The sequence below is a fragment of the Bufo bufo genome, chromosome 9 (genome assembly GCF_905171765.1).
Source record: "Bufo bufo chromosome 9, aBufBuf1.1, whole genome shotgun sequence".
Lineage (NCBI taxonomy): Eukaryota > Metazoa > Chordata > Amphibia > Anura > Bufonidae > Bufo > Bufo bufo.
The window spans coordinates 11,306,349-11,331,578 of record NC_053397.1 but is presented as its reverse complement, the minus strand read 5'-3'; the positions used below and the strand labels follow the sequence as shown (position 1 = coordinate 11,331,578).

General features: G+C 46.2%; 1 protein-coding gene across 3 annotated transcripts in view; it reads left to right on the top strand.

The window, feature by feature from the left end:
* Positions 1-25,230, top strand: part of PLXND1 (plexin D1) — an 83,686-nt gene that overhangs the window by 40,827 nt on the left and 17,629 nt on the right. For all 3 annotated transcript variants that reach the window (XM_040408358.1, XM_040408357.1, XM_040408359.1), the window contains exons 6-23: positions 1,506-1,686; positions 2,761-2,869; positions 2,950-3,046; positions 7,501-7,605; positions 8,809-8,898; positions 9,749-9,842; positions 12,219-12,382; positions 12,564-12,715; positions 13,303-13,402; positions 13,919-14,058; positions 14,270-14,443; positions 14,686-14,776; positions 14,978-15,250; positions 15,332-15,481; positions 19,569-19,683; positions 19,781-19,888; positions 20,165-20,277; positions 21,741-21,848. In XM_040408358.1, coding sequence (XP_040264292.1) covers positions 1,506-1,686; positions 2,761-2,869; positions 2,950-3,046; positions 7,501-7,605; positions 8,809-8,898; positions 9,749-9,842; positions 12,219-12,382; positions 12,564-12,715; positions 13,303-13,402; positions 13,919-14,058; positions 14,270-14,443; positions 14,686-14,776; positions 14,978-15,250; positions 15,332-15,481; positions 19,569-19,683; positions 19,781-19,888; positions 20,165-20,277; positions 21,741-21,848 — 2,364 coding nt within the window. The remainder of the gene's footprint in view (positions 1-1,505; positions 1,687-2,760; positions 2,870-2,949; positions 3,047-7,500; positions 7,606-8,808; positions 8,899-9,748; positions 9,843-12,218; positions 12,383-12,563; positions 12,716-13,302; positions 13,403-13,918; positions 14,059-14,269; positions 14,444-14,685; positions 14,777-14,977; positions 15,251-15,331; positions 15,482-19,568; positions 19,684-19,780; positions 19,889-20,164; positions 20,278-21,740; positions 21,849-25,230) is intronic.

Genomic DNA, 25,230 nt, shown 5'->3' with positions numbered 1-25,230 from the left:
GCCTCCATAACAGCACCAGGCACAGTGCCTCCATAACAGCACCAGGCACAGTGCCTCCATAACAGCACCAGGCACAGTGCTTCCATAACAGCACCAGGCACAGTGCCTCCATAACAGCACCAGGCACAGTGCTTCTATAACAGCACCAGGCACAGTGCTTCCATAACAGCACCAGGCACAGTGCCTCCATAACAGCACCAGGCACAGTGCTTCCATAACAGCACCAGGCACAGTGCTTCCATAACAGCACCAGGCACAGTGCCTCCATAACAGCACCAGGCACAGTGCTTCCATAACAGCACCAGGCACAGTGGCTCCATAACAGCACAAGGCACAGTGCCTCCATTACAGAACCAGTCACAGTGCCTCCATAACAGCACCAGGCGCAGTGTCTTCATAACAGCACCAGGCACAGTGCCTCCATAACAGCACCAAGCACAGTGCCTCCATTACAGAACCAGGCACAGTGCTTCCATAACAGCACCAGGCACAGTGCCTCCATTACAGAACCAGGCACAGTGCCTCCATAACAGCACCAGGCTCAGTGCATCTATAACAGCACCAGACATAGTGCCTCCATAACACTACCAGGAACACTGCCTCTATACCAATGTCAACCATAGTGCCTATATTACAAAATCAGCCTGAACAGTGCAAGTGAATAGCGCTAAAACAGCACCAACTAAAGACCTCTATAATAGTGCCAGTCATAATGGTTATATAACAGCACCAGACACAGTGCCCCCATATCATTGCCAGCCTTCGGCTCTATCACAGCATCAGCCGAAGGGCTCACATTCAAACCAACCACAGCTCCCCTATTACAGCAACATTAATACAGTTTTGCCAGGAACAGTACCACTATAAAAGTGCCCAAAATGCCCTTCTGTCAGCATAATAGTGCCAGCCACATGCCTCCTTAAAGGGGTTGTGTCACTTCAGCAAATGGCATTTATTGTGTAGTGAAAGATAACACAAGGCCCTTACTAATGTATTGTGATTCTCCATATTGCCTCCTTTGCTGGTTTCATTCATTTTTCCATCACATTGTACACTGCTTGTTTCCATGGTTACAACCACCCTGCAATCCATCAGCAGTGGTCGTGCTTGCACACTATCGGAAAAAGCGCCAGCCTATGTGCGCTCCCACGGTCCTGGCCACCAGAGAGGATGGCACTTGTATAATAAATGCCCCTGGCTGAAGTGACACAACCCCTTTAACAATGTCTCTACATTGAACGCCGCTCACCAAAAAATAATTGCAATTGACCCCAATATCCCACGAGCTGTTAACTAGTCAGGGATGGAAAATACCTAATAACACTGGTTCCGCCTCCACCATGTCACTGGTAATGGAGAGGTAGATGAAGCAGGTCTACAGTGTGAAGACTTTGTCATACAGCTCCCCATATCTCAGCTTCCTGGACCCCAGTGAGATGAAGGAAGGCGGACTGTGTGCACCACATTTGCTGATCTGATGTAACCTGCTGTTTTTCCTCCATTAGACAATCCTCTTACAAATCACGGGGAATCTTCCCAGCCTCGCGCTCATGAACACGTCCTGTGATTACGGGAATGGCGCGTTCATGCCGGCGATCATCGTCTACGATGCCGATACTTCCCAGCAATGGGCCCATTGTGCCTTCCTTCCAAAAGATCAAATCCCAGCATTCCCTGATAATCGAGGTACGTTGCAAGCAGTGAAAAGCCTGGAACTTTCTACAAATGTTAGCGTGTAGCCCCATGACATCAATCTTTACAGTGCTCTGTTGTGATCCGTATAGGGGGTCATTTACTCACATTTTGACACTAGTTTTTGGCTTAAAAAAGTAGCAAGACCCCTGGTTTTTAATCCAAGCATGCGGACTGGTGCGCCTAATATATGACGAGCAGCACATGGGGGAACAAAGACTGGCGTAAATTGCTGGTCTCTGTAAATAACCCCCCATTAAGTTAAGAATTCTGACAATTTTCAAAATGTCTGCTTGCTGTCAAGGAATGGGAGATGCTCGTTTAATTCAAGAGTCTGAAATTCTGTCCTGATACTTCCTACAGCTGAGGACTCGCAACAATTGTATCCAGTCTAGATAATCCTCTAGATAACAATCTGGATTCCAAATGGATACATTTTGTTGCATCGTTACATAGAACAGGAAACCCCTTTAATGGCCAAATTACCATGAAACTGCAAGCGCTGAGCTGCCATAGTCTGTGATGATTACCGTGAAATTGTCCTGTTATTCAGTCTTTTACCACAGTAACCCTGCACCTCTAAGGCCTCATTCACACGTCCGTGATGACATCAGTGACACGACGGTCCGTGGCTCGGCCATTTTTTGTCCTCCGTGTGTCATCTGTATTTCACGGACACTGCTAGGCTGAAAATGAATTTCAAGACCATCTCCTAGCAATGATCTGTGAAACACATATGAAAGATGGATGCCATCCATGTCGCGTCCGTGTTGTTTCGCGGACTCATAGACTATAATGGGTATGATGGATCCGTAAACACGGACATAAATAGGGCATGCTTCTGTGGCGTCACCTCGGACCCCCAGACCATAGTAAATCAGGGATATGTGAATCCGCACATTAAAATCAATGGGTACGTGTGCTGTCCCTGGAGAACACGTCATCTGAATTAGGCCTCAGGCATATCATTCTTTCAAGTATGCGTTACATCCCTATGGAAATGGTTTTTAAAGCAGAATGTTGACTTTTATATTTTCATAAGTTCTCACACCCACGTTTTTCATCCAGATCACGTGACCATTCCCATGGCTGTCACTGTAGACGGCATCCATATCGCTCTGCAAAGCTTTGTGATCTATGACTGTGAAAGGACACAAAGGATCCACTTGAAAACATCGTAAGTTACCTCGCCTGTAATTTATCATAGAAATACCCTGAATTCCCATTTTCTAACCATAGTCCCTATAATAACCACAGGTGCACAAGCTGTGTGACCTCCCCGTGGCCCTGTACGTGGTGCGAGAAGCAGTACAAGTGCATGTACAACGCATTACAATGTGACATTGCTGTCAAGGTAAGAAAAAAAGAAATAATTACAGTGTAATCCACTTACTGGTCATTACAATGTATCCCACTGCAAAACTCTGCAACCCAATAGACATTAACATTATATATTTTGGTGATTTACTATTTACTGTATTATATTCCAGAGCTGCACTCACTATTCTGCTGGCGGAGTCACTGTGTACATACATTACTTATCCTGTACTGATCCTGAGTTACATCCTGTATTATACTCCAGAGCTGCACTCACTATTCTGCTGGTGCAGTCACTGTGTACATACATTACATTACTTATCCTGTACTGATCCTGAGTTACATCCTGTATTATACTCCAGAGCTGCACTCACTATTCTGCTGGTGCAGTCACTGTGTACATACATTACATTACTTATCCTGTACTGATCCTGAGTTACATCCTGTATTAAACTCCAGAGCTGCACTCACTATTCTGCTGGTGCAGTCACTGTGTACATACATTACATTACTTATTCTGTACTGATCCTGAGTTACATCCTGTATTATACTCCAGAGCTGCACTCACTATTCTGCTGGTGCAGTCACTGTGTACATACATTACTTATCCTGTACTGATCCTGAGTTACATCCTGTATTATACCCCAGAGCTGCAGTCACTATTCTGCTGGTGCAGTCATTGTGTACATACATTACTTATCCTGTACTGATCCTGAGTTACATCCTGTATTATACTCCAGAGCTGCACTCACTATTCTGCTGGTGCAGTCACTGTGTACATACATTACTTATCCTGTACTGATCCTGAGTTACATCCTGTATTATACTCCAGAGCTGCACTCGCTATTCCGCTTGTTATTATTGAAAACCATTGACAAGCTCGTGGTGATCAGCTCATGGCTTAGCTGAGCTCCTATAATGTAAAGGGCAGGTACTGCGCTTGAGTTACTTCCCAGAATGTAAATCACCAGAGTAAGATTAGTTCCCATATGAGCCATGCAGCGGGTGCTGTGAGATTTCAGCTCTGGAGCCTGCAGATGTGTGATGATGTTTACAATGGCTTTTTCTTTCCATTAGTGTCAGATATGGAAAATGCAGACGGGTCCATTTGTGTTGGGTTCATATCTCAGCGTCCCCCAACCCGGTTTTGTCAGTAGAAGTTCTTATAACCCGACTCGTTAGGACGTTACTTGGAGACATTTCAGTTGCAAAATTCAAAAATGTAAAAAACAAATGCCTCTTGTGATTGATGCCGCGGCGTGCCCGCCATATCTGCGCTGTCCGCAGCCCCTGTCACTGCAGCTGCCATTTGAGGATCAGCAAAACAAAAAGATTAGTTGCTCATTACGTCCTGCCCCGAGTGTTACCAAGGTGTCAGCACAAAGCGACATGAACTAATGAGGCCCCTACCTGAACTGCGAGACCTCGGCCATAATCCCATTAGGCGCGTCCTGTACCAGGAGTGAAATTGAATCTTCCTTTACCGAGCAATCTCATCCCTTAATTAGAAAAGATGGTCTGAAAACTCATTATCTAATTAGCAGCTGCATTAGGCCGGTGGCTGGAGATGTTTTTTTGTTTTTTTTTGCAGTTTCTTTTATTTTGTTTTTGTCCAGTCGACGTGACAATTTGCAGGAAACTTGTCATATACACCGACTGATATATCACATCTGAAATGCCTTGAGCTTCCATTACGGTCATACAGATCAAATTGTCGAAGTTTTCACACAGCGTGAAGTATGCAGGGTTTACGGCCGTAAGAATTGTTTATACACACGAGAGCGTTCACGGTTTACTCAATGTGAAAAGCATTTCCTGTAGAATCTGGCTTCGTGCATTATATAAGACAATAGTATTACGGTATTTAGTTCCTTTTATTATCTATTTAAAAATTGTTTCATTTTGGGGATATTTTAACGCAGACCAACAAAATGTATCATTTTGAGTGTTAATAATGAAATTCTGTGATAGGTGCTGTGTACCCGTACCCTATATCTACCTAGCGGTGATTATCTACCTCTATACTCACCAGAATAGCGTTAGGGTCCATTCACACAACCGTATGTATTTTGCAGTCCGCAAAAAATACGGATGACGTCCGTGTGCATTCCGTATTTTGTGGAACGGAACATCTGGACCCTAATAGAACAGTCCTATCCTTGTCCGTAATGTGGACTATATTAGAACATGTTCTATTTTTTGGCGTAGCAGACATACAGAGATGGAATGCACACCGAGTACATTCCATTTTTTTTGTGGACCCATTGAAATGAATGGTTCCGCATACGGTCCGCAAAAAAAAACGGAACAGACATGGAAAGAAAATACGTTTGTGTGCATGAGCCCTTAGGGAGACTGGCAATGCCTCCTGGGAAAAATATTATGCAAATGAGATAATCTGCAAGAATGGGGGTCATTTATCAAAGACCAGGTTTTATGCTTATCTTTGCTCGCCCCCGCGCGCTGCCCGGTGATGAGCCTAATTTTTAACGAGGTGCAGACCTGCTCATAAATTAGGTGCATCCTCTGGCAGTCCCTGCGCTGAGATTGAAATCTTCTCCAGTCCCTGATTAGAGTAGATTTCAATCATTTACGTCTGGAAACAGGTTTAAATGTTAATGAATTTTCTGGGGCTGATAGCCGGGCCCCTCCACCATGTCTCCGCCAGTCCCCAGTAACGTGCGACTTTTGTACGCTTAGAACTGGCACAGAGGGCCTTGATAAATGACCCCCAGTACTTTTAACCATTGTAGGTTTCTCTTGGATTAAAGTTTGTGTATAAAAGCTGCAGTCAAAGTGGAGGAGGTAGTTGGAGTCATTTACGCAAATTTTTTTAAACGATGTCTGCCTCAATAAATTTGACGCATTTTGACCTAAATTTGTTATGAGCTCCATAGATTGACACCTATTCCTCTTAGTTTTGGCCTAGTTTTTTGCACGTATTTGATGCAACTTTTTAAAAGTTTGGTAAATGTGGTGCAATGACTCCTTCTGAGTGACAGTCAGAGTCAGAGGGGTATATGCTTCGCCCCAATAAAATAAAAACTGTGACGCTTCATATTTTAAGGGGATCAGGACTGTGAAGGGATTTCTCATATGAGGACTCAAAAAGTGTAGAGGTTTTTGTGAAAACTTATTTTCCAGCCCCTCACTAGCACTTCAGCATTGAGCACTTATAATTGATACTTTGTATCATAGAAGGAAGTTTTGTTTGTTTTGTTTTGAACATCTCGATACATTGTTTCACACTGTGTTCTTCTCAGACACTCCACCAGCATCTAAGCCTTCTTCAGGTTCTGACATTCCTGCTTGCACCCTCATCCGGATTCCTCCGTTCGCGGTATATCGGACCACACACTAGGAAGCCATTATCCGAATCCAAAATAAAGCCATTTTAAAAATAGCCGAGGTCACCTGTCCCGAACGCGACCTCCCAAACGGAAGCTCCAGAGACTCCCCTATTGTTTTGCTGCGAGCCGTGAATTGGAGGAAACTTGGACTTGGAACAATAGGCGCACAGTGTAAAGTCCCAAGAGATTGTGTGACCTGAGACTGGAGAAATAAGTCGTCCCGCGCCACTTCCTCCGCCATCTTCTTCATACGTGCGCTAGTATGGTCTGTACGGGCAAAGGGTTCGCCCCTTCTGTACTGTTATCAAGGCCTTGTACAATCGGAAGAAAAAAAAGTTAAATAGAAAGAAATAAAATAAAGAGCAAATGCAATAAATAAGGTCAGGCTGGTTGCTGAAAGCCCTAATAAAAAGGTACTGCAAATATAGAGGCAGAAAACAATAAATGATAGAGGATTTTTTACATGTTTTTGTCCATGAAGGTGCAGCACAGGAGTAGTGTACAGTACAGTGCGGGCGGATGTGACACATAAACCAATGGAGTAATTAGTGTGAGGGGCTACATTTAGGGGGCACTGAGAAGCAGCCCGGATTTCCTCCGTTCTAAGCCATGTTGGTCATATGACGCTCTCCCCTTGTCCTCTGACCCCCCGGCTGATTTGTCTGTTTGTTGTGTTTAGATTTTTTACCAGGATAAAAGCGAATTCATCAAGCCAAGGCCGGCTGACACCCCCCCCCCCCCCCCCCCCCCCCAGACAAGCTGACAACTCCCTGTAGTATATTTCCAGTAAATCCCAGTTCATAAAGTCCAGAGCATTAGATCCAAATCCCCAACGTGATGGTATGTTCTCTTCATGCAATGCATCATGGGAACTATGGTTGATTGCCGTCCGCATGGCGCACGCAGTGTGGTGATTGCAATTGCTCTCGCTTCCACTTAAAATGATGTTTGTTCGGAGCCGCAGCCTTATTTTGAGAGGGAAATCCTATAGACGGACCAAGGAGCACAAACATAGTAACATACGTGATGACATGTAACAAAAAGAAGCAACGCATCAATATCGTAAATGTTCATTTTCCAGCACCACTGAAAATGGTCGGCCGTGCGGCAGCTTACTGACACCTTTATCTGTCCTCCACAGAACAGCACAGACTGTCCGCAGATAACCACCAGGCACATCGCACCGACGCCGACGGGGATCGCGAAGGACTTCATCCTGTCTGTAGCAAATGTCAACACGCCCCAGGTAACCTATCCGCTACTGTATGCTCCGCATGGTCTAAAACTCAGGAAGGGGGTCATCTCCCGGTAGAATAGGTCAAAATTCTATAAGTCAGATCCCACTACAGATGGGTAATACTGACCCCCAGATGAAAATTATTAGGTTTTAAATATTTTTTTTTTTGTAGTGACAACCTTTTCTATAAAGTTGTCACAGCCCCGCCCCTGTTACACCTATCATAGCAGAGTATTAAGATTTTATTCAAGGCCCGACATTTTAAAGCCAGACATAAATCTGAGCAACTGGGTCATAGATCTAGTTGTCTGAGCCTCTGAAATAAGTGGCATCGGAGGCGGCCCCTTATCTCCATCCCTCCAGCAAACATAAGCATCAGCTGAATCCAAGGGACATGTTAATGGATAGGAAATCTCTATCCCTAATATTATTTTGGTTATTATTTTATTTAATATTATTATTATTATTATAGAATTTTTTATTAGTAGTATTTTTTTTTTTTTTTACCTACTGTAGCAAAAACCTTTTCTTACTTTTGGATGGAAATGTCCTTTAAGTGACAACTATAGGATAGAACTCCGCCTTCTGGTATAGATTTGAACGAATAGTTACCGAATATTTTATAGACACCTGTATGCCTATCCAATCACATTTTTTTTTTCCGTTTACGTTCCGTTTTTTGCGTTCAGTATACGGTCCACATACAGAACCATTTATTTCAATGGGTCCACAAAAAAAACGTAATGTACTCCGTATGCATTCCATTTCCGTATTTCTGTTTTTCTCTTCCGTTCAAAGATTAGAACATGTCCTATTATTGTCCGCATAACGGACAAGGATATCGCTGTTCTATTAGGGACCAGCTGTTCCGTTCCGCAAAAAAACGGAATGCACACGGATGTCACCCGTATTTTTTGCGCGACCGCAAAATACTGAAAAAGCCATACGGTCGTGTGCAATGGGCCTTATTCTTGACCCAATGGAGTTCATGCTTTAATTCCGCTATGCCCCACATACCACGCAGCAAACAATACAGCATGAATGCAATGTGCGAATAGATCCATAGCGTTCAAGAAGTTGCCACAAGCATAAGGACAAACTTCAAATGAAATATAGGAGCTGAGTGGTCCCGGGACCCCGGCGGGCTCGTACTTTGTGAAGTTAGCGGCGCTGCAGGCCCAGCAGATGTCTCCTATGTCTCTCACCCTCTAGGATCTCGCCTTGGAATGTGACTTTGGAGGAGAACAGACTTTCCCAGCCAGATGGTTAAATTCCACGTCCGTCCTATGCAGCAACGTCCTGGTGAGGAGAATGGTCTTCTATATGTGATGCCGCCATCGTGTCACCTCGTGTGCGACTGCAAACTCAGCTCTGTCCATAGCTCCACTGACGATGGGCAGTAAGGGTGGTCACCCAGCTTTCTGAAACTCCTGAATGACAACACAGGCCAGTTATTATGTAACATAAGTGAGTAATGGCCATTTGTCTTGCAGGAGTCTGGGAAAGCTGGGTGGATTGTCTTTTAATGGCAGCTCAACTTTCTAAGATTCCTGAATGGTACGTAAATCAGCTCAGTGATAAAGGAGCAGTGGATGTATTATTGCATCAGCGATGGGCTATTCAGGAGTCTGGGAAAGCAGGGTGGCAGCCATATCATTATTTATGTGATGATCTACAGCTCAGGGGTCTCAGAAAGCTGGGTGACAGCCAATACGACCACCATCACAGGACACGTCACACAGCTTTCCCAGACTCCTGGATGATCCATCCGATGCTCCCTCATCTCTGTATAATGAAGCTGATTCACCAGTCAGGGGTCCCAAGAAGCTGGGTGACAACTAATAATGCTGCCGTTACCATGCATTTCACACAGCTTTCCCAGACTCCTGAATGGCAAATCTTGGTACTTTATGCAGTGGGTGTCGAGGACTTGCCAGTCCCCAGTATAAGGCCAGACCCCTTTGGTTTTGATGCATCTGGGGATCTCCAGAGGTCGGTGGTGCTCTGGCCCTGCACACGTCAGTATTGATCCCCGTCTCCAGACCTGCCACCTCTTAGTTACCTGGGGCTGCACCCACCTCTTCCATCTCTAGAGCGGGGTGCTGCATGTCCGTCTCCAGGACTGATCCTCCATTATATTCCTTTCCACCAGCTCCACACGTCGGAGAGCAGCCGGAAATTCCCAGTCAACCTGCAGCTAATGGACCGTTCTGGACAATTTCTGGACAATCCGGACACGCTGACTGGTGCGTTAATCACATTTATCATGGCTATTGCATTTATTATGTCATATATTAGGTTTAATTTATAGCTTACAATTATATCGCATATGGGTAACGTCAGACAATGGCAGCCGAACCCAGATGGAGCAATAATGTGGAAACTTTAAAGGGCGACTCCAGACACCATTAATATTAGCACAGAATACACAGTAATCATCCCAGAGTCACATGTTAATGACAATTATAGGATAGATATTGCTAAATGCCACTTTGTCCTGGAGCACAGACCTCTGGGGGGAGCTTTGTCCTGGGCTCGTGGGCGCCCCCTGCTGGGGCAATGATAAGCAGTCGCTATCTGCTTGTGGATGTGTTTCAGGGAGGTCACTCTTACACTCTTTGATGTATACTATATACAAGGAGACAGCTCGGGATGATAACAGGCTGCTGAACTTGGCCCCTGTTCCTTTACCAAGTTATAAAATCCGCCCCGAAGAAAGGCGCAGGAAGTTTTATCCGTGTGGGAGGAAAAGTCGGGGAGTTGAGGCTTTTTTGAAGCCGAATCATTTTTTACGCCACTTTGCAGACAGGGGGTGAACGTTACAGTAAACACAGGGGATATATGGTCCGTACGATGACCCCCGGGACGGCTGTCTGCTGGGAAGAAGAGCAGACACAGAGGAAAGGATACATTTTAGGAAACATTTTTGCCATATAGTAAATGTATAGCCGCAGTATGTAACAAAATTTCGGACAAAGTTTCAATTTTTTAAAGTTTTGTTAGTTTATATCTAAATGTAATTGATGCATTAAGGCCCGTACGGACTGTGCTCTTATTGCAGTCCGCAAACCACGGATCAACAAAATACGGACACCTTCCGTATACAATCCGCACTTTTCTCCCACCTATTACTAGAAATTACCATTCTTGTCTGCAAAGCATGGTCGTTTGCATGACCCCTTAGGGTAAATCCGCACTGAAATCTGCAGGTGTTTTAATCCGAGCCGCAGTTTTGGCGGCTCGGATGCGGAACCATTCACTTCAATGGGGCCACAAAAGACGCGGACAGCACTCCGTGTGCTGTCCGCATCCGTTGCTCCGTTCCGTGGTCCGCAAGAAAAATATAACCTGTCCTATTCTTTTCTGCGTTTTTTGCGGACAAGAATAGGCAGTTATATTAAAGGCTGTCCGTGCCGTTCTGCAAATTGTGGAATGCACACGGATGCCATCCGTGTTTTGCGGATCCGCGATTTGCAGACTGCAAAACACACAACGGTCGTGTGCATGTAGCCTAATCTGTATCAATTGGTGCGGATTTACATGCGGATTTGTTGCAGATTTTCCGCATGCGGATTTTACTCTCCCCATTGAAGTGAATGTAGAAAATCCGGTCAGGAAAAATAAAATAAATTGACACGCTGCAGATTTTAAAATCCGCACTGCAGGTCAAAATCCGCACTGAAAAAATCCGCATTGTGCGCATGAGAATTTCAAATTCTCATAGAATACAATGTACATGACCCACGGTGCAGATTTTCCGCACACAAAGGGGGCATTCACACAACCGTATCTATTTTGCGGTCCACAAATTTGCTGGTGTGCAAAACGCGGATGCGGTTCATGTTCATCCGGCAAAACAGACAAGGAGAGGACATTTTCTATCATTTGCGGCTCAGCAAACAGATGACATCCGTGCGCTGTCCACATGTTGTTGCGGCCCCATAGAAATGAATGGGTCTGTGTGCTGTCTGCAAAAGATGCAGATCGGACACGGACCGAAAATACAGTGTGTTACATTGTTTCATTGTTACACCCAGAGCTGCATTCACAATTCTTCTGGCTGTTATCTGGAATCAGTCATTCAATCGACATTGTGTCGACAGCCACTCCCCTGAACATCTGCTCCACTGAATTTTGGGAGACCAGAACTCCTAGAAATCAGCATGAACTAGAAGGGGCTGCTGGGATGTGTAAGAGCTTAGAATAATCCAGCTTCGTGTAGGTCTTGATGTGAGTTAGGCTACTTTCCCACCAGCTGGATCCGTCATGGATCAGCAAAAACGCTTCCGTTCTGATAATACAACCGTCTGCATCCGTTATCTGTAACATCGCCAAGACGGATCCGTCACGAGCTCCACTGAAAGACAATGGGGGACGGATCCGTTTTCTATTGTGTGATTTGTAATGTTATATTTAAAGGGGAACTTGCATTATTATTTTTTTTAAGTGACCATCAATTTCAAATGACAACACAGGATGCAGCCGATGTGACTGTCACAGAGGTTGTCACCCAAATTACCCCTCATCCTGTCCATATTGGAGACCTGCCTTTTCCAGACTTGAGGAGGACTTCTTCACCTTCTCCCTGACGCCGGGCGCTGATTCTGTATTTTGTCTTCTAGTTGAAGTCTACAATTGCGCTTCAGAAGCCACGGACTGCTCCCGATGTCTTGGACGGACAGATTTAGGACACCTGTGCACATGGAGTGAGAGCAGCGCCTCCTGCAGGCTGAACAGTGAACTGCTACCCATCCAGAACACCTGCCCAACCCCAGAGATTAGGAAGGTAGCACCAGCTGCATATTTATGGGATGAGGCCACTATGGTGTGACGTCTTCTCCATGTCGAGCGGCTCGTTATTAGGATCTGGCTCGTAAATATGGAGACATTACCAGGGGCCGTGGGGAATTGCTTTGCAGCTCATGTAATTTTAATGACGCCGTTTGCTCATTTCCTTGTCTTTTCAGATAGAGCCGGTGAGCGGCCCCTTGCTCGGAGGCACGCTGCTCACCATACAGGGGCGCAATCTTGGGAGTCGCTTTAGCGACATTGTTGACAAGGTGAAGATCGGAGACGTTCCGTGTTACCCCGTCCTGGAGAGATATCTGGTGTCTGAAGAGTGAGTGCTACACAGTCATTAAATGAAGGACATTTCCACCTGATTCCCTGTCCTCCTTCTGACAACCAATATGACTGCCATTAAAACTTACATAAGGGTTGTCATCAAGCCTGACCCTTTACTATGTGTCAGGACCTCCCCTTTCAGGACATGAATTGGGGTCCTGAACACCCACCACATAAGCTGGATCATGCCTTGCAAAAGTTTAAAAAGTGGGTGACAATATGGCTGCCATTGCAGGGAAAATCACCCAGATTTCTCTAAGCTCTAAAAAGCTAATCTGCCCATCTATGCAGCCATGCGTTCTCTGCATCCTCCACTGTGCAGGTCCGGGAAGAGTCCAGTACAGGCGCTGACGCAGGAGGTTCTGTTGCCTGTATCTGCACCTGTGCAGTAGAGGACGCAGCCTGAGAGATGGTCACTTGGGGAAATCAACCCCGACACTTGGGATGTGGCAGTCTGTGTTCATATGCGCCACTCATGGGCAGAGGGGGTTTCTATGGACGTACCATTTTAGCATTTTATATGTCATTGCATCAAATGTAAGAAGAAAGTGGACAACCCCTTTAAGTATTCTTTATGTCTAGGATTGTGTGCGTGACCGGAGAGTCCCCAACAGAGCTCAGCGAATGGGTCTCCGTAGACATCAATGGGAGAGGTCGATCCAAGGAGAAATATTCCTTTATGGTAAGAATAGTGTTACTCCATCATAGTGGAATGTCTCATATCAGAAAATACATCAGGAAGGAATCCACAGTCACATTAAAGGAGGACTCCGGGCAGAACTGCTGCTATGTATAGAGCAGGGCCTGAAGAGCACATGATACTCTCTTTGAGCTTCTCTTTGCAGGTCCTCACTAGGCATAGAAGTAATATAAATGTATCCATTATGCTTGGAGTGTTATCTTGTAGCTCTTTGTAGAAGATATGTTGATTGTTGTTCATACAATGTAACCATTAGAGTAGCAGCCATAATAGCTTCCATGGAAGTGGAGGGGGTGAAAGGATAGAGGTAGTGAGGGTGTAGGCGAAGCATAGGAGATGTGTTGAATACAGGAATGAGAAGTGCCTTTCCAATGCTAGATTTTACTGGTCATACCCAGGGTGTGGCCCCGCTCCAAGGTCCCTTACAGAGTCCCTTTTTGTGCTATCATATCATTATGGCACATATTACAGATCTTTCCTTATTTCGGGTATTTCTAGTTACCAGAAGTCTTCAGCCTGTCTCCAGATTTTGGCCCCAGAGCTGGAGGAACAAAGATCACCCTATCCGGCAACCAACTGGACATCGGTGGAGAAGTCCGCGTTCTGTTTAACGAAACCCTGGACTGCAAAGACCTTGTGTGAGCATCTTAATCTCAGAATGTTCTCCCTTTCCTCAGACATTTCGTATGTTGATGTTCTCCCTTTCCTCAGACATTTCGTATGTTGATGTTCTCCCTTTCCTCAGACATTTCGTATGTTGCCACCACCAGAAATGGTCTCTTCACATCCTTCCCTTGATTGGTTTCCATCTTATATCTTCAAGTCTTCTCCTTCATGTTGTGTCACCAGGCGAACGGAGAGCAGTATCCGCTGCACTGTTCCAGCAATGGGGTCCATTCCCAGCACGAGCGTCAGCGTCTGTGTCCAGTTTGAGCGAAAATCATGTCTGAACGGTAACCTCACGTTCCAGTACAAGGAAGACCCGGTGATCAGAAGTATGGAGCCTAGGAGTAGTCACATGAGGTAGGGACGTCTCCTGGGGTCTGTACCATGAAGACTACAGAAGGTTTCACTGTACTAGGTGTTGGGGCATTAGGTCGCACACAGATTAGCTTTCCTTTGCTTACATTCCCTGATGGGAACTGCAGTAGTAGCATAAATGGTGCCTGTATTCAGATAATGACCCTTCCAAGGCAGGTCCACACTATAATAGCAGAAGGTCTTGAGGCTTTGCATGCCCACCATGTGTTTTATGTTGTCCTCAGTGGTGGCCGGATCATCACGTTGACTGGAGAAAGGTTCGATATGGTACAAGATGTGAAGATGAAGATTATAAATCACAAGGGAGAACTTATGGTGAGTCTTAATACTTGAGGAGCAGTGATACATGGACTAAGGTTTGGACAATGGATGGGGATGGGGAGGTACAGGAAATTTACTGCATGATCTGATTTTGCATGTGTATGGAGGGCTCGAAGGAGATGATGTTGTGGTCGTCTATAAGGGCCCTGAGACATCAACAAAAGCCATGGTTGATCCTTCGATTCCTCTTCCTAGAACTGCACCGTTCTCAGTGACGTTGTGATCATCTGCCCTTCTCCCACTGCCCCAAACTCCACCCTGGAGAGAAAAAATGTCAGTGTGGGCTTCTACATCAATGGCGTCTATGTGTCTGATGAGAGAACCGACCTCAGTGATGACCCAGCTGCAGAGGAGCATTTAGAAGAGAGGTTCAGCCTGGAGTATCAGCCCGATCCCATGTTCTTCACCGCCAAGAAGGAGAAGTTGATCAAGCACCACGTCGGAGAACCGCTGACCCTAGTGATACACGTAAGAAATCCAAATGGGCTGACCAAACAAACATTGACTTATCGAGGTCTGATTCTTTTCTAATTGTCCGATGTCTTACAGAAAGAACATGACGATCTGGGCTTGAGGGTGGATGAATACCAAGTGAAGGTCGGACAGATTCCCTGCGAGCTGATAGTTTTTAATGACAAAGTTATCCACTGCAGCATCAACGAATCACTAAGTTCTTCAGACCACTACCTACCTGTGACAGTAAGTAGTAACCAGTACTGGGTTTTTCATGTTATCAAAAATATCCTCATCAGTATCATTTGGACACTGGTCAAGTATCTGTTTTCATGTGATATAGCTATTCGTTCAGGGGTTGCTCAAATAAAATAAAATAAACTATTTCCATACACCCTATTAGCAGGGAGGACACTTTGTGATATGTCAAACAATCCTTCAACAAGTAGGGAATACCCCTTTAATATATGCTATGTTTGGCTGCATTTACACAATGTAGACATCACATAGACATATCTTCACCATCATAATGGTCTTCAAATCATCCCATGACTGCCACCTCATGATGAAAGTCTACAAAATCCTGGCAGAGGGTTGTCCTATGACCACTTCTTCATGACCTTCACAAAAATGTCTATATGCAAAGTCATCACTTCACCACCTCCCCACCTTTGTGGTGGTCACTAAAATGCAATCAACCATCTCAGAACAACCACTGGAATCTCATGTCTTAACATTATCTTTCAAACCTCAAACTCTAAGATCCTGTCATGGAATCCCTAGTAGATGGGAGTCCCTGATTCAAGACCCCCATCCATTAACCATAGCAAAGAGAAGCTATCAAGAGTGTCTGTCACTCTGGAGGACCTGACAAGTCCATGCCAAAGGACTTCAAAGTGTAATACTTCATTTTCCCTGCGGTGGTGCTGTAGGGAAAGCAAACACCTCCTGCGAGCTTCTTCTACAGGTTACAAATCATCGCTGGAGGTCTCTGCATAAGGATAGACTACAATCATCTCATTTTCAGGGACTCTTCTGACTATGTAGGATGTTACCCGTGTAATATTTTGGGTTGTCCAGCTGGACTCTCAAGCAATCATTTCCGTCTTTAAATGATACAGCGAATCTTTAGTAACACACGCTGGTCACATGCTGGGATGACCACAACCCTTCAGCAGAAGGAAGAACTGATCAGAATAATCCTTGTTCTCTATTCTTGGCGCTATGACTCCATGAAATTAGCAGCATTTTCCTGCCGTCTGGTCAGATGATGGATGCGTGTGAGTTCAGATGAAATCCCCTCTAAATCCAGAAATTCCCTACAGGGCTGAGAACAATGTGTCATCGGGGCATCTAATAATGATGTGTTGTCCTTTTAAAGGGTCTCTGCCTTAGTGCTCATTCACACAGCCGTAGCTGTTTTTGCGGATTCACAAAACACAGATACTGGCCGTGTGCATTCCACATTTTGTGAAATGGAACGTCCGGCCCATAATAGAACAGAGAAGAATAAAACATATACTATTTAAAAAATTTTTTTTGCAGGGTCCACATCCAAACCACAAAAAGTGCAGATCGGATGCAGACAAAAACAATGGTCGTGTGCATGAGCCCTTAAAGGGCATCTGTCAGCAGTTTTGTCCCTATGACACTGGCTGACCTGTTACATGTGCACTTGGCAGCTGAAGGCGTCTGTGTTGGTCCCATCTTCATATGTGCCCGCATTGCTGAGAAAAATTATGTTTTAATATATGCAAATGAGCCTCTAGGAGCAACGGGGGCGTTACCATTACACCTAGAGGCTCTGCTCTCTCTGCAACTGCTGTGCCCCCTGCACTTTGATTTGCAGGACCAGGCATGATGATGCTTACAGTGTCTGACCCTGTCAATCAAAGTGCAGAGGGCGCGGCAGTTGCAGAGAGAGCAGAGCCTCTAGGTGTAATGGTAACGCCCCCGTTGCTCCTAGAGGCTCATTTGCCTTTATTAAAACCTCATGTTTCTCAGCAATGCGGGCACATATGAACATGGGAACAACACAGATGCCTTCAGCTGCCAAGTGCACATGAAACAGGTCAGCCGGTGTAATAGGGACAAAACTGCTGACAGATGCCATTTAAAGGAATTGTCCAGAAATAAAAATCCGCTTTTTTTCAGTAGCAGTGGCATTCTTGTCCATGTGGTTGTGTTTGGTAATGCAATCTAGCCCCATTCAAGTCCACTGTTTATGCCACCCAAGTAACCATTGCTGCCCCACTTTCTCAATGAACTATCTTCAGGTTCTCAGTCAGGGCTCATTCAGACGACCGAATATTTGTGTCCGCACCCTTACAGTAACACTGATTGGCTATGCCTTGCACTGCTTACTGGACCAGTGACAACCTGGGCTGTGCTGCCCTCAGTTCACCGGGTGTAAAGTGGGCGCACTTACCTTTAACCCTTTATGGACAGCCTTTCATTTGCATTTGCCTCTATGTTGAACCAGTTCTGATTCACATAGATACAATTACACCTAAGGCTACTTTCCACACCAGCGTTTTTGCTGGCTCCGTCATGGATCAGCAAAAACGCTTCCGTTACGATAATACAACCGCGTGCATCCGTTATAAACAGATCCGGTTGTGTTATCTCTAAAATAGCCAAGACGGATCCGGCACTAAAACCATTGTAAGTCAATGGGTGACGGATCCGTTTTCTTTTGTGTCCGAGCAAACGGATCGGGCACCATTGACTTAAATTGTGTGTCATATCTCCTGCCGCTTCAGAGCCCAGTTCTTCCCACCTTTTTAGTATTTTTTTGCACTTTTTGTATCCTTTGCACATTCTAATTGTGATGTGCTTATATACATATACAGCTTTGTCTTATGTCATGCTGCAATGATGTTTTATCATTTCAGATGCTGTGTATCTCAATTGTTAGAAGTCATTGTTTTATTCCTACTTGAAACAATTAAAACAATAAAATGAGATTATACAAAAAAATAATTGTGTGTCATGACGGATCCGTCTTGTTCTGCATCCCATGCCGGCAGAAAACTGCTGTTTATGAGAACACAACCACCGAATGGAACGCATTCTCGTGACTCCGTTCCATTCCTTTTTGTCCCCATTGACAATGAACGGGGACAAAACTGAAGCGTTTTCCTCCGGTATTGAGATCCTTTGACGGATCCACAAAAAATACGGATGACATCCGTGTGCATTCAGTTTTTTGCGGAACGGAACATCTGGCCCCTAATAGAACAGTCCTATCCTTGTCCGTTATGCGGACAATAATAGGACATGTTCTATCTTTAAACGGAACGGAAAAACGGAAATACGGAAACGGAAGGCATACGGAGTACATTCCGTTTTATTTGCGGATCCATTACAATGAATAGTTCGCCATAAAACGGAAAGTAAAGCCTCATGCACACGACCATTGTTGTGTTACGTTCCGCAAAATGGGGTTCAGTTGTTCCGTGATCCGTTTCCGTTTTTGTTTCCGTGTGTCTTCCTTTATTTTTGGAGGACCGCCAGACATAAAGGAAGGTAAAAAAAAAGTCTAAGACAGGTTTGCCATGCAAATGATAGGAATAAAACGGACGCGGACGCGCGGACGCGGATGACAATCTTGTGTGCCTCTGCGTTTTTTAGCGGTCCCATTGACTTGAATCGGTTCGCAAAATGTTTTCCGCGGACAAGCATAGGACTGGTTATCTTTTTTTGACGGACTGGAACCACGGATTGCGGACGCGGATGGCAAACGGTGCACTATCTGCATTTTCAACGGCTCCATAGAAATCAATGGGTCCGCACCTGAAACGCTAAAATTGGCGGAACGGACGCGGAAGCAAACAACGGTCGTGTGCATGAGGCCTAAACTGGAAAAATAAACGTTTATGTGCACAGGTTCCGTTTTTTATTTTTTAAAGGATCAGTTTTTTTTCTGTTCTTCTGACGAGCTGTCTGTTATCGGTATATACGGGCTATCATGCACAGATTATTGCTATCATGCAGAGATTATTGCTATCATGCAGAGATTATTGCTATCATGCACAGATTATTGCTATCATGCACAGATTATTGCTATCATGCACAGATTATTGCTCTATGCAGATTGTTCTGCTGATACTATTTTACAAAATATTTATTTTTGCAGCGATGAAAGTGACACATTCCCCTGTGAAAACCAAGTGAAAAGTGTTGTCAGGTTTTGCTGGAACGAGTGTGTAGTCACATTCAGCCTGACTGATACGAGTGTCACTTTCAGTTGCCGGCAGCATCACTTCATATATATTTATATGTAAAGCGTTTATGAAAATATATTGACTTTTTTATTTTTTGCATTATGTAGATACAAGTGGGTAAACTTAACCAGACCATCACCATGCTGCACCTGGCCGGGATAGAGATGCCCATCATCATCTCCATAGTCGTCTTCATCGTATTGTTGCTACTTTGTGTAGTGGGTAAGTTGTGCACTTTCTACTTACCACCCCCCCCCCCCCCCCCCATTGGATAATTTTTGGGGGTCACTTCTATGACCGATCTCTTCTCTTCTTATAGCCCTCTTTGTTTTCTGCACCAAGAGCCGCAGGGCTGAGCGCTATTGGCAGAAAACTCTGGTGCAGATGGAGGAAATGGAGTCCCAGATACGGGAGGAGATCCGGAAAGGTAAAGAAAGGAGATGACTTTTTTTTGCAGCAGCTGCAGCAGTGTCACCAATGAATGTGCAGAACTTTGCTTTACTGTAATTGCAATTATGGTGAGGGGGGGCAAGCAGCGGCGGAGTGTGGAGCTCCAGGCCAAATGCCATATCTGGTGCACTACTACCCTATATCAGGCTGTATACAATCTATATCATACAAAAAGATCAAATATTCATTTTCGCCCCCAGTTTTAGCTCCGTCCCTCATATCCGGATTAATGAGGTTTCCGCTCTCTTTGTAGGATTTGCAGAACTGCAGACTGACATGACAGACCTGACCAAGGAGTTAAACCGCAGCCAGGGAATCCCATTCCTGGAGTACAAACATTTTGTGACTCGAACTTTCTTTCCAAAGGTAAGGCAGCATAAAAAAAAACTTGCCCTATAGCTTGATGTGGCTGATAACTGGGACCAGTAGATTGTTGACCTATCCCACAATGCACTTGCCACTAGCTTTAAAGGGGTTGTTCATCAGTAAACAAACATGGCTTCTTTCTTCCTAAAATAGCGCCACATCTGTCCATAGGGTGTTTGTGGTATTGCATTTGAGCCCTATTCACTTCAGTGGAGCCGAGCTGCAATACCAGACACAACCCATGGTCAAGAGTGGCGCTGTTTCTGGAAGTAAGTAGAACAACCCCTACAAATGGCTGATAACAGGGAGCAATAGATTGTATTCAGCTGTCTTGTTGTCTGACTCTATTTGCAGGTGCTTTTGAGAGGCTTCCCCTGTCCCTAAATGGCTGGTAACAGCAATAGTGCCACGTACAGACCTGCAGTATCCCGGCAGAGGACCAGCCTGCCGGAGTTCACCGTATTCTACATAGTAGGCCGTGCACTGCTGGACCCCCTGACTATAATGGGATCCGGGAGGGATGCAGCCAGTTTCTGCCATGAGCGATGGGTTTCAGCCGGATGATAACTGGTGCATGCACTGTTTTTTTTGCGGCTGAGACCCAGCCCTCATGCTGGAAACCATCTAGATCCCTTTATAGTCAATGAGCCCCAGCAATATCCATCTAGGCCAGATCCGGTGAACTTCGGCAAACTGTTCCTCTGCAGGATACCGCACCGCAGGTGTGCATGAGCGCTTATAGAGTACACACAACCATACCAAGAATAGTGAAAAGATCGCTAGAATTAGGTTTAGGGTTAAAAATGACTTTACAGTCAGGATGATACATAGTTACACAAGAGGCAGACGTGATACTTTGTATTTCTTGTGTAGCTAGTATACATTGCAGGGGTTTGGATGCAGACCAGGGGTGAGGCAGGGGCTTCATATCACTAGCGGAGTTCATGGAGGGGGTTTATGAAACTGCAAATACAGAAGAGGAAGCGAGAAGAGGCCTGGGCGCCACAGGTCCTAATGTTGAAGAGATGACATCTTTATTTCAAGGAGGGAAATAAGGAAGGAAAGCACATGTCATAAATAAAGTATCATGTTCTGAAACTCTGTGCCCCAACTTCCCATTCTGTGGACATCTGGACTCTGATTGGGGCAGGTTTATAGAAAACCAGGGCAAAGATCGTCAATTAAAGGGCCACTCATTGAGGGTCCTCATATATATCCTTTAGAATGGTGAGTGTCTCCCACTCTGGAGGACCCATCATGTCCTGCATTACACAGACTGCCCATTGATTTCACTTTCAGCCATGTAATGCTTTATTTCACCTGTGGTGGCACTGCAGGAAAATTACACAGTTGCTGCCAGGTTCATCCACTGATCACAATGGATCACCGAAGGTCCAAGTGGCAGGACATCTTGGGAAAGTGATGACATTGAGACATATTTCTTATATTCCGTCTTTTCACAGTGTTCCTCCATCTACGAAGAATGTTACATCCTACCCCCCAAAAACTTCAACAACCAGCTGGGGATACAGGTCCCGGAGACGCACCCTTTACTGTGCTCAGAATGGAAGGTGAGTCTCCAACCCCCCCCCCCCAATTTGTCTGGTTCTGCATCATGTCACCAAAAATTCCCCAAAGAATCTTTAGAATCAGTGGAAATTCCCATCTGTTTCCACCCGTGTTGGGGTTTTCCATGACTCTCGATTCTGGCGCTCTCACGTTTATAGGACATATTCAGACTTACATTCTGTTTCTTATTTCTTCCATTGTATAGTGTCATATATTAGCAGTGCAGCCACAATGGGGGTTGTCACAGCCCCGCCTCCTGTGCGTCTCCATGTTATCAGGACTCTTCCCACCATGCTCCTGCCTTTTCTCCCATTCCCTGTACAGTGATGTAGCTACAGGGGATCCTGAGGCGGCAAATGTGGGGTCCATAGGTCCTTATGTCACATAAGAGAGCAGCAGTGCTATTAGTGGCAAGTGAAATCTGGGCACCAGGTGAATGTTTAGCCTTTTGAAGCTTCAAACTATGTCTCAGTATCTTAACTGTACCCAGGCTCGGACTGGCCCACAGGGGTACAGGGGAATCCCCCGGTGGGCCCCTGAGCAAGGTGGGCCCCTAGTCTCCCACCCCAAGTACAAGTGGCACATACATTAGATTGACTGTGCTACATACATATATTCAATGTACAGCACCTCAACCAGCCTATGTTCATATAAAAAACTTGTTAAATTATTTATTATATTCGAATGTATGGTACGGTGGGCCCCCAAAATAAATTTTACTGGTGGGCCCTAGGTACCCCAGTCCGACACTGCCTGTACCTCCCCCATCCTGCCTATGTTCTCTCCCCCATCCTTCCTATGTTCTCTCCCCATCCTGCCTATGTTCTCTCCCCATCCTGCCTATGTTCTCTTCCCCATCCTGCCTATGTTCCCTCCCCCATCCTGCCTATGTTCTCTCCCCCATCCTGCCTATGTTCTCTCCCCATCCTGCCTATGTTCTCTCCCCATCCTGCCTATGTTCTCTCCCCCATCCTGCCTATGTTCTCTCCCCATCCTGCCTATGTTCTCTCCCCATCCTGCCTATGTTCTCTCCCCCATCCTGCCTATGTTCTCTCCCCCATCCTGCCTATGTTCTCTCCCCCATCCTGCCTATGTTCTCTCCCCATCCTGCCTATGTTCTCTCCCCATCCTGCCTATGTTCTCTTCCCCATCCTGCCTATGTTCCCTCCCCCATCCTGCCTATGTTCCCTCCCCCATCCTGCCTATGTTCTCTCCCCCATCCTGCCTATGTTCTCTCCCCCATCCTTCCTATGTTCTCTCCCCATCCTGCCTATGTTCCCTCCCCCATCCTGCCTATGTTCTCTCCCCCATCCTGCCTATGTTCTCTCCCCATCCTGCCTATGTTCTCTCCCCATCCTTCCTATGTTCTCTCCCCATCCTTCCTATGTTCTCTCCCCATCCTTCCTATGTTCTCTCCCCATCCTGCCTATGTTCTCTCCCCATCCTGTCTATGTTCTCTCCCCCATCCTGTCTATGTTCTCTCCCCCATCCTGCCTATGTTCTCTCCCCCATCCTGCCTATGTTCTCTCCCCCATCCTGTCTATGTTCTCTCCCCCATCCTGCCTATGTTCTCTCCCCATCCTGCCTATGTTCTCTCCCCCATCCTGCCTATGTCCCCCCCCCCCATCCTTCCTATGTTCTCTCCCCATCCTGCCTATGTTCTCTCCCCATCCTGCCTATGTTCTCTCCCCCATCCTGCCTATGTTCTCTCCCCCATCCTGCCTATGTTCTCTCCCCCATCCTTCCTATGTTCTCTCCCCCATCCTGCCTATGTTCTCTCCCCATCCTTCCTATGTTCTCTCCCCCATCCTTCCTATGTTCCCTCCCCCATCCTTCCTATGTTCTCTCCCCATCCTTCCTATGTTCTCTCCCCCATCCTGCCTATGTTCCCTCCCCCATCCTTCCTATGTTCTCTCCCCCATCCTGCCTATGTTCTCTCCCCATCCTGCCTATGTTCTCTCCCCATCCTTCCTATGTTCTCTCCCCATCCTTCCTATGTTCTCTCCCCATCCTTCCTATGTTCTCTCCCCATCCTGCCTATGTTCTCTCCCCATCCTGCCTATGTTCTCTCCCCATCCTTCCTATGTTCTCTCCCCATCCTGCCTATGTTCCCTCCCCCATCCTGCCTATGTTCTCTCCCCATCCTTCCTATGTTCTCTCCCCATCCTGCCTATGTTCTCTTCCCCATCCTGCCTATGTTCTCTCCCCATCCTGCCTATGTTCCCTCCCCCATCCTGCCTATGTTCCCTCCCCCATCCTGCCTATGTTCTCTCCCCATCCTGCCTATGTTCTCTCCCCATCCTGCCTATGTTCCCTCCCCCATCCTGCCTATGTTCCCTCTCCCATCCTGCCTATGTTCCCTCCCCATCCTGCCTATGTTCTCTCCCCCATCCTGCCTATGTTCCCTCCCCCATCCTTCCTATGTCCCCTCATCCTGCCTATGTTTCTCAATGTCTTGTCAGCCCTGCGTTATTCCATCGGGGACTAGATCTGATGGCGCAGCGTTATTATATCGGGGACTAGATCTGGCGGCCCTACGTTTTTCCATCGGGGATTAGATCAGACGGCCATGCGTATTTCCATTGGGGACTAGATCAGACGGCCCTGCGTTATTCCTTCGGGTACTAGATCAGACGGCCCTGTGTTATTCCATTGGGGACTAGATCAGACGGCCCTGCGTATTTCCATTGGGGACTAGATCTGACGGCGCTGCGTTATTCCATCGGGGACTAGATCAGACGGCCTTGCGTTATTCCATTGGGGACTAGATCAGACAGCCATGGGTATTTCCATTGAGGACTAGATCAGACGGCCCAGCGTTATTCCTTCGAGGACTAGATCAGACGGCCCTGCGTTTTTCCATCGGGGACTAGATTAGGCGGCCCTGCGTATTTCCATTGGGGACTAGATCAGGCGGCCCTGCGTATTTCCATTGAGGACTAGATCTGACGGCCCTGCGTTATTCCATCGGGGACTAGATCAGACGGCCCTGCGTATTTCCATTGAGGACTAGATCTGACGGCCCTGCGTTTTTCCATCGGAGACTAGATTAGGCGGCCCTGCGTATTTCCATTGGGGACTAGATCTGACGGCCCTGCGTATTTCCATTGGGGACTAGATCAGGCGGCCCTGCGTATTTCCATTGGGGACTAGATCTGACGGCCCTGCGTATTTCCATTGGGGACTAGATCAGGCAGCCCTGCGTTTTTCCATCAGAGACTCGATCAGGCGGCCCTGCGTATTTCCATTGGGGACTAGATCAGGCGGCCCTGCGTATTTCCATTGGGGACTAGATCAGGTGGCCCTGCGTATTTCCATTGGGGACTAGATCAGGCGGCCCTGCGTATTTCCATTGGGGACTAGATCTGACGGCGCTGTGTTATT